The 20,700-nt window shown below is 39.5% G+C and overlaps 1 protein-coding gene across 1 annotated transcript in view; it reads left to right on the top strand.

The window, feature by feature from the left end:
• Positions 1 to 20,700, top strand: part of Tapt1 (transmembrane anterior posterior transformation 1) — a 47,894-nt gene that overhangs the window by 17,484 nt on the left and 9,710 nt on the right. Inside the window, exons 3-9 of the mRNA XM_051174033.1 lie at positions 3,213 to 3,331; positions 12,153 to 12,315; positions 12,986 to 13,121; positions 14,132 to 14,229; positions 14,396 to 14,465; positions 18,755 to 18,835; positions 19,362 to 19,471. Of these exons, the coding sequence (XP_051029990.1) occupies positions 3,213 to 3,331; positions 12,153 to 12,315; positions 12,986 to 13,121; positions 14,132 to 14,229; positions 14,396 to 14,465; positions 18,755 to 18,835; positions 19,362 to 19,471 (777 nt within the window). The remainder of the gene's footprint in view (positions 1 to 3,212; positions 3,332 to 12,152; positions 12,316 to 12,985; positions 13,122 to 14,131; positions 14,230 to 14,395; positions 14,466 to 18,754; positions 18,836 to 19,361; positions 19,472 to 20,700) is intronic.

The following is a 20,700-nucleotide window of genomic DNA, read 5'->3' on the forward strand; positions in this document are numbered from 1 at the left end:
CAGTAGCAGCAGGGCTGAGAAGGGAAAATGGGAAGAAAGTGACAAGGGCCAAGAATTTGATTTACGCACTGTGACCATCACTAGTCTGACAGACTGTGATTTAAGGGCATATTCAAAACCATTACTGGACACCTGGCGGTGGTGGCGCACGCCTTTAATCACAGCACCATGGAGGCAGAGGCAAGTGGATTTCCCTGAGCTCTAGGCTAGCCTGGTCTATAAAGAAAATCCCAGGACAGCCAAGGATACACAGAGGAAACGCTGTCTTGAAAAACAAACAGACAAACAAACAAAAGTCACTGCTGGTTTTTTGGTGGTCACAGCATTGCATTTGTTTTTAAATGCGATGTTTGAAGTGACTGTTCAAGGAGGGCAGGAGGTACCATTACGTTACAGGTATGCCTGTGTGCTGGAGAAGGAATTCATTCACAGTTAATTATGAATGGCCAAGTAATTTATAGTTAGCCTAAATGAAAAGGAAATAGAAATTACCTGCCTTCCCAAGATACCACACTAGATTTGAAAGTATATATTATTTATTTTGATGTGTTCTCAAAGCTTTCAATTTGTAACATTTTTAAGCTATCTGCCAGTCTAAATATGTGATTCGTTAAATTCTTGCATTTTTTTTAAAGACAATAAGCAGATTGCAAGATAAATTAACCAAAAGAAAACCCAACCTAACCCATAAGACTGGTCAAAATAGTGGATGTGCTCTGCTTGAATTGCTTGAGGAAACGAGAATAGGACCTTTGGTCTGACTAGATAGACTTGCTAGTTCCCTTGCTGGTGCACATCCTTGGGCCAGCATTCAGACTTTCCATCCAAGGCTTCCTGATGGGTCAAGCAGAGGTGACCATTTCCTCAAAAGCTGATAGAAGCATTAAGTGCTGAACACTACCACTTGCCTGGATCACTGTAGATGTTGGCAGGAGACCACAGCATCCTGAGTCACCATGTACATGAAGTGGATGATGGACAGACTATATCCTGCACAGGGCTAGGCTCACACTCCACTCATGTCTTTAGTTCTTACATTTGAAAGGATTTAGAAGAATGCTATTTAGGAGAAAATGTAATGCTAGAATGGTAAGGACGGTCCTGTTTCCACATTTCCAAACTGAGGAGCTTATCTGTTATTTTCTTTGCATTTGTATTCTCATGTTTGTGACTACTTACCCGCACTCAGCTGAAATGGCTTTGCATTGCAGCCACATGCTGTCCTCTATCTCTTTGGTGAGATCTTTGACCAGCTCCCTAGTCCAGTTACAGAGCCTACACTAGGGGCACAGACTTGAAATGTGAACGGAAAGTTATTAGCCTTTGGTTACTGCTTTGTACCATGGAGGATGGTAACACAAAGTCTGCTGAGCTGCAGGAGTTGTATTCTTCCCATCTTTACTGTCTGTCAGCACCTCACGGCCCTGAAGGCTTTCTCCCTATCTATCCCCGATGCCAGGCCATACTTCTGCCCCAGTCAGAAGTTATTCAAGGACTTTTCCTAATTCTCTCCAAGGTGGTTTGGCCATTGGACCCTTCCTGCTCCTACACACCAGGTCTTTCATGGCAGCTATTAGCCCTATACCAATATGACTGCTACGCTTGCTGACAGTTACATGCTTCCTGGTGTTTTTGTACCTGCTGGGCTGAGCATGTAACCTACCCACATTCATGGTTTCAGGATTGTTGGTTTAAAGAAATACCGTGTTCATCCTAGCATGAGCTCATGAGGAGACAGGCTGACAGACACTCCTCTTAGTATTTTGTGTTCTTGTGTAGACAAACCTAAGATTCTTCTTGGAATCTGCAGACAGAAAAGATTTCTAAAGGGCAGGAGAGCCATAAATAAGGACTACTACTCAATCTTTAGTACTCCCTGCATAACTCAGAAACATGGATGAAAACCAGTACTTTACACAACAGTGGCATCTGGGTGACTCTCATGGAGAAAAACTGCCACATGGCTTGGGTTAACACTGTACTTCCATCGTTGTTCATGAGTCTAGAGTGTTCAGGAAAGCTGTATACTCAGATTAAGAAATCTGGCATAGGAATAATGTATTTGTTTCTTAGATTTTGTCAAAAATAAACAAAAGTAGACTTGTTTAAATCTGAATATATCTGTTGGCCGAGACTACTACCACAGAGTACCCCACATTGGACAGTTTAAGCAACAGGGATGTAGAAGTGGGAAGCCTGACATGTAGGAGTCAACAGAGTCGGTTTCTCAAAGCCTTTCTCCTTGGCTTGTGGGCAGCCACCTTCTCCAAAGGTCCTCACCTGGTCATTCCTCTGTGTTTCTGTGTCCTAAACCCCCTGTCTTATAAGAGCACCAGTCTGGCCTGGAGAAGTAGTCTCGCCACTAAATGATAAAGCTCACAACTGACATCTCCAGGGTAGCTAGCAGTCACGTTGGATCAGGACTATCCCAATGACCTTTTCACTTCAATCACTTCTTTAAAGATCCCATGCCCTGGGAGTTAGAACTTCCTCGTGAGTTCTGTGAAAAATGTCTGCTTATAGCAGGGTGACCTCAGAAAATACATGCAGGTAGGACACTTTATTGCCTGAAGTCATGCAGAATATTGTGGTGAGAGCATCTCCATCAGACTATGCTTGTATGTCAGGCATACAGGGAGTCACCACTGTTGGAGTAGCAGAGTTTAGTAAACAGTTACTTCAAGCCAAGACCTCACTCCCTCTTAGGAAGTATCCTGCTAAATTTAGTGGGTAAAAATGGAAAGTATAAAGACATAAGAAACAGGGGATAGGTTAAAAACTTAACTACTTCTGCAGTTAATCAGAATAAGGCCTTCTAAGTATAGCAGCTGTCTATGCATGCAAGATTATGTTATAAGTAGTTTACAAAAACTGTTCAAATTAAAACTGCATCTATACAGTCTTCTGATGAATAGAACATGGAAGAATGAGATTAAAGCTAGGAAGCTTGTTGGAAAGACTGTACTTAATTTCCCTAATGTTTTAAGAAGTACCGACAGTCCTATCAGTTGAGTCCAAGCAACTTATCTTTTGAGTAGTTGCCTTCTGTGGATGGTAAATTGAAAGCTCTAGGAAGACTAATGTAATGAAATCCCATTGTTGTGCTGTTTCTTAAATCGAGTAATTGGGAATTAAAATCTCATAAGTTTAGAAACCCTGGATCTACAACTATTTAAAGAATATTCTCCCCCCACCCCCTTTTGTTGTTGTAGCTCATGTTTTTTGGAATCTTCCTGTGCCTCGATGCCTTTCTGTATGTGTTCACCCTGCTTCCTTTAAGAGTCTTCCTGGCACTGTTCAGGCTCTTCACCCTGCCTTGCTATGGCCTACGGTAAGTTTAGATCTTTGACTATTTTTAGTGTCTTAACAATGTTGTTACTTTTATAACTTGTAGGGTTCTTAAGATAAAGATGACTCATGTAGTTGCATTTACAGATCTTTAAACACTGTTTATCTGTTCAATTTATATTATATAATATTATACATTTGCATTGTTTTCCAGAGATATTTTGAACTAAAACGTTGTTTTAGGCAGTAAACTAACACTGATGTGGAGGGCTGTGTGGGCGAGTAGTAGAGAAACAGGACTAAAAGTAGAGACTGATGACCATTGTTGTTAACCCACCTGGATGCTGATTGTGGGGCCTCCTGAGCTGCATTTATGAAAGGTCCAGGCTCTAGGCTGGAGAGGTGGGTCTCAGAATCCCCAAGGAGCCCTTACTGCAGGCTTCCTTCTCCAGTACACTTGAGAATTGCTGTGTTAGTGGTCTATGAATCCGTAGTCATACACTTTTGGTTGGTGATGGTAGAGACTCCATAAAGGCATCATTCTGATAGGAAAGGTAAGGCAGCCCGAACCAGCTCGCATCTCTAGTGGGTTATGGTAGGTACCTGCCTCCCCTAAGCTTGTTTCTCATCTGACAAAAGAAGATGTTGAGAGCTCAGTACCTGTCCCCAGAAACCTGGAGATAAAAAAGCATGTCAGCAGAGTGCATGACTACAGCATCCTTATGCCAGCCCAGTGCCTGCCTGCAGCACCCAGGGATGAATACCCGGTTCTCTCACTTCTCCTCCACCAAACAGAAAGGTGGACTGTTGAGCCCGGGTGAAGCTTATGTGCTTTTGATCTTCAGGTGAGTCGGTCGGGAGTTGGGTTTTAGAGTTTTCCTTCACAGTCCTGTCAGCATGCCTCCACTCTGGGTAGCCGCCCTTTATAAACTACTGCTTAGCTTCAGCATAGCTGTTAGAGCTGCAACTCTAACAAGTGTCACTTTGTAATTCTTTAAAAAAGACTTTCCTTTTCAGTTTGAAATGTTAAAATGCTGAAATGGACAATAGTGAATGTTAATGGAACACTTGGAATTATAGTTTAATCGCCCAAGTTGGGTTATAAAAATTACAAGTATTCAAAATTGTAAATTTTGTTTAAAAGACTAAAGTCACAAAGAAGTTTCATTTGAAGTAGAAAATGAGCCTGTCCTTAATAGTAAAGACAGTCCTTTCAAATGAGCCTTAATCCATTTGATAAAGATAAAAAATGCTTATAATGTAAATAGAAATAATATGATGATCGGGATGTGAAAGGAATAAAAATTGACTCTTAGCAAGATTGCAGAGAATAAAATAATTGTAGAGTTCAGCTTACTTCAGTGCTATAGAAGTCTATAATCTTTCTCATCTTCCAGAATAATATGAATTATGCCATGTGCTTTATTAGTCATAAGTTAACCAGTTGGGGAGATTGTCTTAGGAGTGTAAGCACTGGCTTGGGATCTGTCAAGTATTTCCTTTTACTGTGATAGAGCTTCCAAGGAGGCTTGTTGCCATTAGAAACCGGCTAGGACCTTTTCAGCACTGTGCTTAACTGCCACAGCCTCATCTGCATGTGCTGGTTTCTGTACTGAGAGCTCAGGGAGAGAGTGACATTTTAGTTACCCTTTTACAAACCAAGAAAGAAAGTAAGAAAAGAAAAAGTCAATAAAGTGCTACCAGTTGCAAATCTTCATGTGTGGCTGCATAAAGATAGTAGACACTGCAAAATTAGATTAATCCAACGCAACCCCCTGACATAAAATACCTAAGGTCTTTCTTGTAGGGATTTGTCGTGTACTTTATGAGCAGGGTTACTTCTTAATTATTCCTTGGTTAGCAGTGTTAAACAGGTTCATAGTCTACCTGTGGCCTGCTCTGATCAGCTGTTAACACCCTCAGGTGAAGAATTAAAAGGGTTTATAACCTTGACTCTTCCTTGTGGATTGGTTCCTCCCTTTGTATGTGGGTAGCACGTGGGTGACGTACACTGCCTAACAATGGCGTGTCAGTGTTCTCCAGAGTCTCTTGAGGGTGAAATTCATCTTATTTGAAGACACTTTTTGTTCTTCAAGCTTCTAGTATTGTTTTATGCTCAGAGTCATTTCTGTGTTTTTCTGACAATTTGTGGGAGCAGGACATGTAAGTAGCATCTCGCTTGATGACCTTTCCATTCTGAATATTAAGAGGTAATACACAGAAAATAGGAATTCTTAAATCATTACTCCAGTTTGCTTCTCATAACTGATTGGTGCTTCCTATAATCAACCTTTTTTTTTTTTTTTTTGTCATAGTCTAAGCTTTTTAGCACTTAACCGTGATTGCTTTAAAAAAAATTAGTTTGAAGCATTTTTCCGTTTCAATTAACTTCAGTCACATTTGAGAAATGCTTTCTATTTAAATGATTTTATAGCTGAGAGGACTATAGGGGGCAGCCTATTATAAACAACTTCTAATACTCTGACTGCAGTTAACTGAAGAGCTATATTTCATGCTATCACTCATATTTATATGATAAATGAAACACAAGAATACAGTTAAAATTGTGTAGCAGAATTTCAACCATCTGGAAACCTCTTAGGAGCAGGCAAGATTCCAGAAAATATGAAGTACTGCTTTTAATGTCTTAGTACCTTCAGTATTCTATATCTTTAGTTAAACAGTGTCTGTTTAGAGTAGTGTGGGCCACAGTTTATTTTCTCTGAACAGGGAAAACAATTTCTCTGTTGATTTTTTTTTTTTTTAAGCACTGTATTGAAAATATAGTGTGAAAAGTGACTCTAAACAAAACTACTGTTAATATTATGCCTACAACCTTTCAGGTATTTCTGGAATACCCTAGTACATTTTATTTTTACAGAATTATTTAGGAATAGCCATATTCTTCTGTCTTCCAGTTTTCCTTCTGATGTTCTCTACCTCTTCTGTTAAAGATGATTTCTTGGTTTTGCCTAGAGCTGTTTCATAACCCATCTTTTTCAGCAAACAAAAAGTGCTCTTTCCTTCCGTCTGACTTGAACCCTGCACAGAAATTGATCGAATGTGTCTCTCCAGCTGTTACCATTCTCATCTCTTCTGCTTCAGGGTTTTGTCAAAAAGGTTTCTTCCTAGTCTCTTCATTAATTTCTTCTAAACAGAAGAAAGCTGTGTTTGTTCATTAAATCCCAACATGGAAGCAGCAGGAGCAGGACATGTTGTCTTTTCTCATCTTTGCCCCGAGTGAGCTTCCTCCTCCTCTGCCTGAAGTTCTCCATGGGCAGCATCTGTGACAGGCTTTTCTAAAGCCTCCCACCCCCACCCCTTTGACCCAGAGTTTCTACTTCCAGCCTGTTCCAAGATTTGCTGCGATCTTGATGTGTGTTTTTTGGCTTTGGCTTGAGGTTTGTTGTCACTGCTAACACAAGTAGAGTGAACAGAGACATTGCTTTTAACAAAGGGTGAGAACCAGGCAGATTTTTGTAGCCTTTTCAGTAACTCAGCCTTCATTCTGACTGCCTAATCAGTAGACTATTTTGCCAACCCTGAACCAGCTAAAATTGTGTTCTTTGGGGGATGCTGTGGAATGTGTCTACGGTGGTGTATGCTGTTTATAAAGGATGCTGGATTGCTTCTGTATCTGTCGAAAGTCTATAACACTTCTCAGGGGTCTTAACCCTGCTACTCAATGAGGAGGAGAGAGAGAAAGAGAGAGAGAGGTGCATCTACGGTCATGAGAAGCAGGTCCTTTCCTAGAGAGAATAAGATAGCTTTATTTTAGAGAAGATTAGGATGATGTTTTCAATGACTGAATACATACAAATAATTGGGTTATACATTACATGAGTTATCTGGGTTTATCAAATGTCATCAAATATCATTTTTCTAAATTGAACATATTTCAAGTTTGTGAAATATGTTAAAAATACCGATTATATGGGTAATTTAAGTAGTGTCAGTGTAAATACTGTCCCTTCCTAAAACTTCCATTATTTTGTGTTTTAGAATTCTGGGAGAGAGAATTCTGTCGCACTTAAGTTAAATGTTGAATAAGACTGCAGAGGAAAATGGTGAAATCTAGAGCCCAGAACTGACAGCTATTAGTAAAGAGAGCTCTGGAGAACATTATCCAGTGCTAAGTGAGTTAGGACTAGAATTAGGAGTACTGGGGGAAATAAAATTGGGCAGTTTTCCAATCCCTTGTCTTGGTTTTAGATATGACTCTTATCTAAGCCTTCATTGATTTTTGTTTGTTTGTTTGTTTGTTTGTTTTTGGAAAGGAGAGTATCTTTTCTTTTGGAAGTTGACCCCATAGGAAAGTTCTTATCTCCCAAAAGAACTATGGATTTCAAATTCTTGAGTTTCTTCACCTCATATTAACATATGTGCAGTGTAAACAGGCCTCCCTCTTTCCATACAAAGTTAAGCCTTTGAAACTGGCCTGAGTAACTTTAAATGCCACCACAAGAGCGTGTCTGCAGAGCTCTTAGCACCGTTGTTGGGGAAACAGGTGCATCCCGTTACTTCCTCTGCCAGGGCTGCCGGTGTGGTACTCCTGGAGAGCATGTACTGTTACATAGAAAGCCTTCCTAGCACGAGGCTTTGTCATCCCATGCTCCTCAGCATGACACACGTAAGTAGCGTAGCAACATTACAACCTTCTCTCTTTCTTTCTCTCTTGTAAATCAGACCGAAGGGAGAAGCACTTTCACTTCCTTTATAGGATGGAGTGTGGTGGCACAGGGACTCCTTGTGGTGAGTAAACCCTGATTTTCCTTCTGTATTCTTGGCCAAATTGACCTCAGTCCAACGGCAAAAGCCCCCATAGGCCACATAACCGTCCAAAGATGGATGCACACTGAGGCCATAAGATTCCCTGACTTCACTAGCATCCTCAGCTTCATCCACATCTGTCCCAGTGTTAGACCACACTGTCACCCATGGTAATCACCTGTGATGTAATCTCTAATGAGATTACTCTCTAATGGGTCTCTGTGGCAGCAAACATCTCAGTCCTTGCCCTAGGGCTCAGCCCAGCTGCCTGATATTCTTAGAAACACCTTTTATTTTACTTTGTGTTATTCCAAGCACAAACAGCTTCATAAATCAGCCACTTAGTTCTAATATTAATTAACTTAAGGTACAAGAAAAGATGTTTAGCATCCAGTCTAAAGTGCTAAGAGATCTTTTTTTTTTTTTTTTTTTTTTTTTTTTCCTGTGTATCAGTCAAACTTGAAAAATATTCAGTTCCCAGGTCAGGAAAGCTTCTTGATCTTAGTACTTTAAAGGGACTTCTCTTAAAAAATGTGAACCATGTGAAATACATAGGGGTGTTTTTGTTTGTTTGCTTGCTTTTTTGTTTGTTTTTTAATTTCAGTAGTGTTTGTCCTTCTCTGCCCTTCAATTACACATGTTTTACAGTGAAATGAGTCATGCTGTGTCCATGGCTTGAGTTACCTGGACATCAGGGCTCCGCTGGCTCAGTTTGTCATTGCTTCTTCCTTCTTGATCTTGCTAGTACCCATTTCACTTTCACAGTAGGTATCAAGGCTGGGGATGCCCTCCAGGGAGCATCGTTCTCTGCCATGTAATTCTACTTCCATGGACCAATGAGACATTAAACTGCTCAGCGATGTATAATGTCTAATAGTAGCGTGTATAACATGAGATTGTCATTTGTAATAACTGCAAAAGTATAGTGGAAGTATTTGTGTGAATTAAAAGGTGGAATTTGGGGATGCAGAGGATCTACTTTCCATATAGTGTTTTAACTTGAGTATCTTTTAAAGTGTGTTGAATATCTTATTTTTATCTTATGTTCTTATCTAATCTTGTCATGCCATGGCATGTAATCAAATCATCATTCTAAGCTAAATTAGATTAGTGTGGTTTGGAGGGGGGTTGGTTGTTTTTGTTTGTTTGTTTGTTTGTTTGTTTGTTTCTTTATCCAGCATGCTCTTGAGATTTCCAGCATTTGCTAAAGGAACTGCCCATAACTGCTCTTTAACAGCCATCATAACTAGAACTTCAGCCTGAAAGATTACTCAGGTGCCCATTCCAGGTTGATTGGCAGCATTATAGATAAGCTTCTTAGGGAGTTTGTAATGCTTACTATAGTCCTCTAAAAATACCCTGGCAGAGAGGAGCAAATGCTGTGATCGATTCAAGTTGTTTTGGTTAGGTAAACTCTTGGAGAAGCTGTGATGCTTGTGTGTGTCTTGTAAGATGCTATTTGAGAAGTGGTTTTGTTGGTTTGTTTTTGCTACTTTCCTTTCTTATTAGCAGGCACGTGTGGAAAGAAAATCCTTGTTTGCAGGGACTGTGGAACAAATGTCATGTTGTATTTTAATAGTAGTCCTTAATTTTGAAAACCTATAATCACTGTAGCAGCCAGTTAAGATGTTAGCAGATTTCACCAGAGCAGGCAGTGACAGACAGCTGAGGAACCAGTGCAGTATATTTTGTCATGTGTTTTTAATTGTATGTTTTAGAAATTAGTAAAAGGAGAGTTATGTTTATTTCTTAACACACTGTCTTTTTCAAATGATAAATTATGTTAGGATTGCTGGCAAGTAGAAAGCAATGAATCGCTGATTCGTATCAGTTTTGAGGTTGATTTTGAGAGTCTTGAAAGTCAGGGTTATAAAGAGCCTGCATTGTTGCCCCTCAGTATGTTCCCTGCCCATCGTGTGGCAACAGCCACCCATAGCCCAGGAATGCAGGGCTGTTCCGCATGTCTCCTCTTGATATTTGAACTGGAAATGTATTTGCCCTTGACAGAAGAATCACCGCTCCCAGTCCCAGCCTTGTGTGCAGTAAGACATGAAATCCCCCAGATTATCAGTTAGCCCTTGGCAGAGAGGTGTGCTCTAAGTTGGTTGTGTGGGAAGTGGAAGATAAAATTTGTCCTGCTTTCCACGAGAATGAGACCAAAATCTTTGTGGGAGGGAGGGGATCAGCACTGGAGAAAGGGAAGTCGGGTAGAAGTAAGTAATGATGGTGATTGTGTACTGGGTGTACTTCTGCCCAGAGCTCAAACTTGAGCTGCGAAAGATCAGAGTTCTCCATCTGTTGGAGGACATGTGATCCAGCTAACATATGTAGGCTCATTAGAGTGTCCTCCCATCTACTTATAACCCTTCCTGAGTTGCCCTTTTCATACCTGCATTGTTCCATATCAAAATTTCCTGGAAACCCTTGGAAATGCAGTGACAGCTGCTTTCAGAGCCAGTACTGCAGCCTAGTTATAGGAACATTTTAAAGGCATACACGCTTTTTTGGAAAAGCCCTGTTCATGTGGGCATGCTGAGAAGGAACTGAACAGAATAAATAGCCAAGGAACTGAACAGAATAGATAGCCAAGAAACTCCCGAGAGGTAGGTTTGTGGCTCAGAGGCCAGGAGCCCAGTAGCAAATGAGTTCAGCTCACGCTGTTGCTTGGAGTTCAGCCCTTCACTGTTGGTGAAGATGAAGAGGCCACGGCTCCCAAAGAAGCACTTGGTCTTTTACAGTTGAACGTACTGCAGGCAAAAAGCTGCCGAAACAGAAGTCTGGACATTGATCCAGAGGAATAAGCCTACAGTAGACTCAAAGGTACTCATACTTGTCCTAAAATGGTAGATCCAGCAAAAGGGAAGCCTGAATTTCTTCTTTACTGTTTGTTTTCTCCATCTTGTTTCCTTCCTTAACTTAGAGGCTTAGTTTTTATGATCTGGTCTCAGAAGGAAGAGTTTTTTAATTATGAAAAATTCAAGTTACATCTCAAAGAACCGACTACTACAGTAAAAGAGTGTTCTACAAACCAGTACCAAAAAAAGGAAAAAGAGGATATGAGGAAAGAATTTATTGGAAGTTTAAATGAATCTTAAATCTATAAATGAGTCATTCAGAGCAAGACCTGGTCTATAATCCAAGCTGTTTGGGAGGCCTGGTCAGGAAGATTGCAAGTTCAAGGCCTTCCAGGTCACCTTAATGTGACTTGTCTGAAAATATTTTTTTAAGATTATTTTAAATGAAGGCGTGGTTCAGTGGCAGAGTACCGAGCTAGCGGAGCAAGGCCCCGAGTTTGATCTTCACCCAGTGCCACTTCTACCCCTGAGATGAAGTAACGTTGAAACTATACTGGGTTCTGTTCTTCACCAGTGCAACTGGTAAAAATTCAGAAGCTGTCATGTGTTGTTTTGGAGTTCATGGACTACAGGCTTCTCAATATGTTGTTAGCAGAAGCATCAATTAACATAACCCTACAGAGGCCACATTGGCTGATTCTACCAAAATATCAAGTGAATGTAACTGTACACCTAGAATTTTAGGATTTATAATACAGATACATTTTTACTTATGAGACATTTGTGCTAGCTTGTAGTTGGAAAAGAGTAGAAATTTGTCAAGAATAAACTGGAAAAGTTAATAGTTTTGTGTTCAGGGAGGAACCTACATTACCATTACCTCACAAAGATGTGAGGTCCTTCGAACCATTATGAAAAATCTGGAGCCTAGTCATGGCTGTAATCCTAGCACTGGCCTCAGACTCTTTATGTAGCCAGCCAGGGTTGTTGCTAAGTACAGTGGACAAGGTGCGAATCAGTGTGCACGGAACACCCACTGGGCCATGCAGGCTGATCCAGGGGCCATGAGTATGATGAGGTTTGCCTCCCTGGGAAAGCTGCTATGTTAATGCTTGAAAACAGCAGGTGCCTGCCCACTGGATCCACTTCTAGTTTAACAGAAAGTGTCTTGGCACACAGGCATTTTCGTTAAATTTTAAAACACTGTGACCTTGGTATGCTGCTGTATGTCCAGTAAAGATGACTTGCTTTGAGAACACATAAAGTAAAACTTTCATCCCCTTTACTTGCATGTTTCAGGGACAGGCGTTTGCTTCAGCCTGCACAGGTCTGTGACATTTTGAAGGGTGTCATTTTGATAATCTGCTATTTTATGATGCACTATGTTGACTACTCCATGATGTACCACCTGATAAGAGGACAGTCTGTCATCAAGCTCTATATCATCTACAACATGCTAGAGGTAAGGCCATTTGCTCCCTCCGTGCTCCCTGGCCCTGCTCCTGCAGACGGCCAGCACTCAAGGCTTCCGGTCTAACAGTGTAGAGGAAGTGGGGAGAAGAATGTTTGCTGTAGCTTTGAGGGTCTTGGGACAGTGAGATTCGGATTTAGTGGAGCTTGGGAGCTAAGATTTTTTTGAGGTGACACCTGAGCCACTGGTCCTGGAACATACTTGAAGGGAGCAGTGTGTTTCTCCAGTTACAGGAAAGGCCCTCACTGCCTGCACAGTTCTGAGAACATGTACATCAAATTGCAAATTTATTAGAAACACACTTAACCTATTGGGGTTTTTTGTTTGGTTTTTTTTTTTTTTTTTTTTTTTTTTTTTGTCTGACTGTTAAATTATGTGCTTGGTATACTAAATATAAATTGCTTTGAGCTTTTTAGTTCAAGGTTCCAAATTTTTAAAGTTTTTCTTTTTGCTTTTTTTACAAACAGCTAATTGACAAATGTGTATTGAGTACTCAGCGTGAGCCAGGTTAAGTGCGTTTGAGGAAGTAATAAGCTTTGCTCTCCTTCCACATCCCTTCCAGAATTGTAAAACTCAGGTTTCAACATTGGATTTTCGTCTGATTGCTGGTAAAATACTTAAATGAGAAGTTAAGAAACCTCTGCACTATCTCTCTCTGCAGGTAGCCGATCGTCTGTTCTCCTCGTTTGGACAAGATATCTTAGATGCTCTCTACTGGACAGCCACGGAGCCTAAAGAAAGAAAGAGAGCACACATCGGAGTCATACCTCACTTCTTCATGGCTGTTCTCTATGTCTGTATCCTCTTAGACGTAGTGGACACTCCAGCCACCGGCATGATGCCACCCTGTTTTATTTGTTTACCTAGTCCTGGTTTCTTTTGAAAAATTAGTTGTAATATCCATTGTAAATTAGTTTTAGGCTTTCTGAATGCACAACTCCTTTTTCTTGTGATTGGTTGATTATAGGGAAAAGTTGATGTCTATCTATAGTTTGTATTCATAGCTGTGTAACTCTTAAGTGTAAATGTTTTAAGTTTGCGATTTCCGTGATACAGTTTTGGAGATTGTGTGTCTATGTGCACATACGTGTCGCTTGCTTCAAGTTTTCCTTTTCAGTAACAAGTACTTTCGTGTGTGTGTGTATGTGTGTGTGTGTGTGTGTGTGTGTGTATGCCTGGTGCCTGTACATGTGAGCATACTTGTGTTTGCAGTCACATAGATTTACATACATGTGCATACCTACGAAACCAGGACTCGTGCACAGGACTCTGTCATTTCTTTCCCTACTGACAGTGACACTTTGAAGAAATTAGTACTTAGGAACAAAGTGGAACAAAGCTTGTTCCCATTTTAGTGGAACAAAGGTAAATTGTTCCATGTGCAATATGATATAAATATGATATAATTCTGCATGAGACTTCTCTTGCCATTTCAGTCTTCTGTATCACTTGAGTAGCCAAAGGAAAGCAACACCACACTAACTTTTGATTCACTTTCAAAACTTTGAATCATCATAATGCAGAATGTTTGTCTCTTAGTCTCTTCTCTCATTGTTTACCATAATTTATTCTGTTCATTTAACACCTTTTTGAGGGCTTTAATTCTTAAACACGGTGCCAGGGCGTCAGTTCTAAGTAATGGATGTATATGTTTCCCCTCTGCTTCTGCTTGTTCTATATCAAATAGGTAAGGAAAATTGTGAGTGGTAAATCTGAGTGTCAGTCAGATTTGACCTGGAAAATAAGGTCGTTTCTCCCATTTTTGATGTTGTGCTGGAAACAAGTTTTTTCCTTGACTTACTCTTAGTTCTACATGCAATTCTCATAATGGTTCAAGCCACGACTCTCAATGTAGCTTTTAACTCGCACAACAAGTCACTGCTTACCATCATGATGTCCAACAATGTAAGTACAGAATTATGCTTTCTGTTGTTAGTTGAGGAAGACATTCACATCAGTCTGTGCACAAAAGAAGTTCTTTGTTTCCTCTTACCCTGACAAGCTTTCTGTGGGGGGCGGTGATTTTTGCAACTGTAAAAGTGACGAAGACGGTTTTTCTGTTGTATTTCAGTTTGTTGAAATTAAAGGAAGTGTTTTCAAGAAGTTTGAAAAGAACAATCTCTTTCAGATGTCAAATAGCGGTAAGTACTTAGATTCTGATTGTAGCTATAATTAACATTCATTAAAAGTGACTCATTATCATAAATAAATGTTGAATAATACTTTAATAGAAAATTTAATTTTAAAACCTTTTAAAAATTGTGTTTTCTAAAACAAATCAGTATTTAGTGAGGTATTTTTCACCTAGTAGTGTTAACATCTGGATAAATACTAAATGAAAGAACTTTGACCCCTGTCCTCCAAATGAGTTAATTCAAAACTATTTGTTGCCATTAACATGAGTGCTACATCTTAAAATTTCTAAAAAAAAAAGTTCTGTGTAGGGAAACATTTTTAGAGACTACACAAAAATATTACTAACCATAAGAATGATATATAAGTTGAATTTCAAAATTTAAAAAATATATGCTGTTTAAAAAAGAAAAGGCAGGGACTGGAAAGATGGTTCAGAGTTTAAGAGCACTGGCAGCTCTCAGACCTGTGACTATGACTCAATCCCAGGACACCCCTTCTGGTCTCCATAGGCACTGGACATGCTTGGAGCACAGACGTAGCTACAGGCAAAACACACACACACAATAAAAATGAAGGAAGAGCATTTTTTAAAGATGAAAAGGCAGATCACATTTGTGTTAAGAGAAAAGGTTAAGGATATATATACATATATATATATATGTGTGTGTGTGTGTGTATACACATATATATATACACACGCACACATATACATCTACATACATATATATATGAAAAAAGATGTTATTATCCTTGAATATGTATTGCAAATTCTTCCAGTTAATTGAAAGATCTGATTTAGAGTAGCAGAAATCTTGGATTTTGAAAATGAAAGTTTATGAATGGCCAGTATGTTCACACAATGATGTCTGTCATTGTTAAGGAAAACACCATTAGGGGAATGCAAAGGAAAATCAAATGAGATGTCACTACATGGCCACCAGTATGCTCTGGTAGGCTGACAGTGCCAAACTTGGGAAGATAGGGTCTCACTGGCTCTCCGTGCTTTAATGGTGAGTGTGAACTTTGCAACTACTCTAAAAAGCCTTGGGACAGCTTCTTTGTCAGTGTCCGCCTGCCCTGTAATTCATCACTGGGAGTTACTGTGGCAGCTCTACTCATAGTCTTCCCAAAGCGGAAACAACCCAGGATCAACAGACATAAATAAGTGCTCATACATACAAGCATGTAATACTTCTTAGCAAGTAAAGGCTGGGGAAGTAGCCTGGTTGCTAAAGTAACTTTGCCACCCAAGCCTGAATACCGAGTCTTATTGTGAGAACACATATAAAGCTGGGTGTGGTAGCATACACCTTTAATCTCAGCCTTAGGGAAGTAGACAGGTGGATGTCTGAGCTCACTTTGACCTACTCAGTAACCCCTAGCATAGTGCAAGACCCTATCAAAAGAGAGGTGTATGGATCCTGAGGAAAACCACCTCTGGCCTTCACACACATCTATACAGACATAACACATCCACACAGTACCAGACAAATTAAATAAAGGAAAAAATGAATACTGATATACCCTGCTATGCACATCTCAAGCATTATTTTCAGCAACAAACACTGACCTCAAAAAGTATGATTTAATTTTGTTTTTCTGAGGTCTAAGATCAGGCAGAATTAACTCATGATGACAGAATGAGAATAGTTAAAATTGATGGGGATCGGACATGGCTGGAGGAAGGGTCAAAGGGACTTTCTTTGTGGTGGTAGCACTCTTGTTTCTAGTAAAAATGGCACCAGACATTACCAACATGTGTGTGTGTGTGTGTGTGTGTGTGTGTGTGTGTGTGTGTGTATTAAAGATCTGTGCAGTTCACTATATGGAAATTAATGACAAAATAATGGTGTATGAGTAAATAAAGCAAACAGCTTAGAATTGCAGATTTGAAAATTTTTCAAGAAGTAAAAAGAACAAATGGGAAATTAAGGTCTAGACACTCTGTGGGGCTGTCCTTGATGGATCTGACAGCTCTGAACCATGGCAATCATGTAGTTGAAATTTTGCTTTACTATGAAAAAACCTTTTTAAAGTTTGAGGTATGTTTTAGTAAAGCTCACGGTTTAAATAAATAAATCCTTTGCTTCAGTATGTATATAAAATACTAAAAAGTAGAAAGTGCCAGAATAAAACTTCTTTTTAATATTCCATAATTTCATTTTCATATTTAGGGTGATAGATTTTTGAAATAAAAACTTTAATTTTTATCTTGTCAGTTTTTAATATTTAAAATTACCATTTTTCATATTATAAATTTGTATTTATCCACCAGATATGGTTGGTTTTTAATTCATTTTCTCATCATATTTTGAATCATCCATTTTCTGAACTGTTTTCTCACCCTGAAAAGGGTTTTTCCCTCCCACATCAGTGTCTTTCCAGCGGGCACGGCTGTGGGTGTTGTAATGTTGCAGCTTTACGTGCTAGAGTCAGATACAAGCTTAAATATTGCTCTCATTCTAGCTGCATTATGCTCAGAAGTCCGCTTGGCTTGCTTCAAATGATATGCTTAATTTCCTTCCAGATAATTGGATTAAGAACCAAGTTTGTCTTATACAGCCATTCTCAATAGGATGGTTAAAATGAGCATATGTCTTCGATAACTTTGTGAGTGAAAATTAGAAAGAATTTAGCACCCATACAGAAACCGATTTGTGAATAACTGTATAAAACCTCAGCTACAGGTGCATTAAGAAAATCACCCCCATGAATTCAGATCCATCTCTAATGAAGCACAGAGAATATTCTTCCCTTTGGGCTAACTTTGATAGGAGCCGTGCTAGGACAGACTTTTAAAATACATCCCTTGTGAAATCATGTGGGAGAGTGTGCACATGTATGGTAGGGCTAGTCAGAGTGCACTTGAAAACCCCACATATGCTTTTCCAGTTTTATTATGCATTTCAGACGGGGCGTGTCTGTACTCTACACCTCGAAACTTGTTGCTTATAGAGCTTGCAAATGGTATTGTGTACGGATTCATACTTCGGCTTCATGGATAGCATGTGCCCACTGAACTCAAGGGACTAAACTGGACTTCAGAAGCTAGTTGGCTCTGAAGAAGAAGGGACTGGCTCTGACTGGAAGAGTTTTTACGAGTTTAGGGAAGGCACAGTCAGTAAAGGTAGCTCACCTGAGAGGATTTACAACGGAGGGAAAGTCCAGTTGTGTTGTAGAGCAACAACAACAGGAAATGGACACGAAAGGACAGTCCCTCAGAGGACACCCAGATGAAACTGAGAGGCAGTGTGTTGTCAGGTGCTGCCACAGGCAGGTGGTGTGGAAGATATGCTTTGTGAGTGACAGTGTCTAGCCGCAGCTCCCAGGCTTGCATGCACACAGGCACACACACACACACACACACAGTACTCACTGTCACGTGTACTTATTTCTTGACTACATGGTAGGAGAAAATAACAGCTAAAAAAAAATTAAACTGTCTTTGGCAAGAACTCAACTCTTAATTTTCATTAAATTCATTCCAATTAACAGCTAGTTATTAACTTAGGGCAGACTACTGTGAAACCTAATTCCACATACACACACACACACACACACACCAAAGAAATTATCTTCATACCATTAAGCTATGCTATTATAATGCCAATGTTCTCTTAAGAAATTACATACATATTCCTTACCAGATTAGATATTTCCAACCAAGTTTTATTTTACCCAGAGTCTTGTATTTTCTTCTGATTCTATTTTTCTTCATCTATAAAATAAAAACACTTCTCATATATTCCTGGACTTTTGGAGGCATTTAATGACCCAGTTTGAAATTTTAAATTTTTAAAATTTCCATACTAGAAATATGTTGGAAAATGAAGTAGAGGCTTGCACTTATGGGTGTATGTGCACATATACACACGCGCGCACGCACGCACACACGCACACACAGTCAGCTGTGAGTCATCTAAGGCTGTAGGAAAAATTCTAAACAGAAATCACATCTGCATTGAACATGTGAACACTTTTCTTGTCACTGCCTCTGCATAACTGTATACATTGCTCTTAAGTTGTATCAAATATGAGGGACATAGAGATGACTTAGAGGATATGACAGAAGGTAATAGGTTATGTACAGATAGAGTGTGTAGTGTTTTGTATAAGGGACCTGAGCACTGTGAATTTTAGTATCTAAAAGTTCCTCCCATGGGTTCCAAAAAACGTTTTATTATTTTTACAGTTGTTTTAATAGAATTATTCTTAATTATTTCCCTATTTAATACATTTTAGCACTTAATGTTCAATTCTCTCTCCTTGCTTTTTTTTTTTTTTTCTTTTTTAGATATTAAGGAACGATTCACAAATTATGTGCTTTTGCTAATAGTATGCTTAAGAAACATGGAACAGTTTTCTTGGAATCCAGGTAAGTGCCTGGTGTCCTATAAGTTTACTATTCGGTTCTTGTTTGGGGCCTTGGAAGGATGCCTGTGGTATGTTTATCAGCTATGTAGTACTGAATTAAGGCCTTACTAAAGTAAACAGCAATAGTAAATTATGTCTATGTGGCTCTGAAATAAATGAACCAGATCTTTAAGTCGTGGCTATCAAGGAGGAAAGGGCTTCAACATGTCTACTAGGCGTTCTTAGGACCCACTTACAGTGGCCATCTCTCCAGTGTGTGGTTTCCGCATAGGAAGGGGTTCTGCTGGATGCTAGCCTGCATGAATAAGATTATCCTTTAACTTGGTCAAATGAGACACTGGCAGTGAAGGTCATGATTAATACAATGCTAGTTCTCTGCTATTAATTGAAAATACTGAAGTGTGCCCTGTTGGAGGTTCCAGGTAACTGGGAGCTTGAGGGACAGGTTCCATTGTCTGTATGGAGAGGGACAGGTTCCATTGCCTATGTGGAGAGGTCTAATTGTCTGCTTCTTCCCTGCTTTGTAGATCACCTCTGGGTGTTGTTTCCCGATGTCTGTATGGTGATCGCGTCGGAAATTGCTGTGGATATTGTAAAGCATGCCTTTATCACCAAATTCAATGACATCACTGCAGATGTATGTATTTCTAGAAATTCTTACCTAGTTAATATTCCCTTGACTCCTTATCATCTTAAAAGTGTAACCTTAGGTGTATTGTATTTATGAAAAATGAGTTATTAAAATCATACTGGGCCTATTTTTAAGCTCGAGTCATCAAAACCTTGACAAACTTGCAAAATATTTCCTATTTAAAAATTGGGGGTTTTTAAGCTGGGCGTTGTTGACTCACGCCTTTAATCCCAGCACTCGGAGGCAGAGGCAGGTGGATCTCTGTGAGTTTGAGACCAGCCTGGTCTACAGAACTAGTTCCAGGACAGCCTCCAAAGCCATAAAGAAGCCCTGTCTCGAAAAACCAAAACAAACAAACAAATAAAAAAATTGGGGTTTTTGTTTTGTTTTTGTTTTGGGGTGTGTGTGTGTGTGTGTGTGTGTGTGTGTGTGTGTGTGTGTGAATATAAACAGGTACCTAAGTTTTGGGGACAAGCTATACATTTTACTTGTGAACTCACTTGAAGGTTTCAAGGGATTTGCTTTATGTGTAGCCATCTTCTCTAACATCTTTAGAAATAGCTGTGGCTTTAAATCACTACACAGGTACGTGAAGGTGAAGAATGTCATGTCACAGCCTCTTCCTTCGTTCCAGGCAGAGATTGGCTCAGCAGCTTCTTTGATTTTCTTGAGTTATATTTTTGACAGCCATATTTAACAACTTATTTATTATTTTAGCTCAAAATAATGAACACAGTATCAGTTGCAAAATTCTGCTTCTTGTTTTCTAAATGCTTGAAGTATGTTTCAGTCAGCAAAGCAGGAATCGGAATGAATCCACCATTTTCTCTCTTGGCTTCATCGATACAGGATGTTTCTCTTTTCATAGGGTCATTTTCTCAGTACTTGAAATTAAAATTAAAGGTTTGACTCAGGTAGTTCATGCCATTTCTAGAGGGACTACAGTTGTCACACTCCCTGGTAGCTACTACAGTGGCTCTGATGAGGTCCAGCCCATTTCTGTCTCACTCACTGTCAGCTTCCTTTTCGGGAAGGTATAATTGTTGTAATTAAGTACACAGTTATAATACTTAAATGTGAACTCAAAATTCCATAGTTTTTGTGATATAGCGCTTCATAAAACAGCCACTTCCTCCTAAATTCTAAACCCAACAGTGACAGGCATTGGCTGTTTCTCCTCTGTGAAGCAAATCCTTTCAAAGCTCATGAATGTAACAGCTCAGCAGAGCTTAGAC

The sequence above is a fragment of the Phodopus roborovskii genome, unplaced genomic scaffold (genome assembly GCF_943737965.1).
Source record: "Phodopus roborovskii unplaced genomic scaffold, PHOROB, whole genome shotgun sequence".
Taxonomy (NCBI): domain Eukaryota; kingdom Metazoa; phylum Chordata; class Mammalia; order Rodentia; family Cricetidae; genus Phodopus; species Phodopus roborovskii.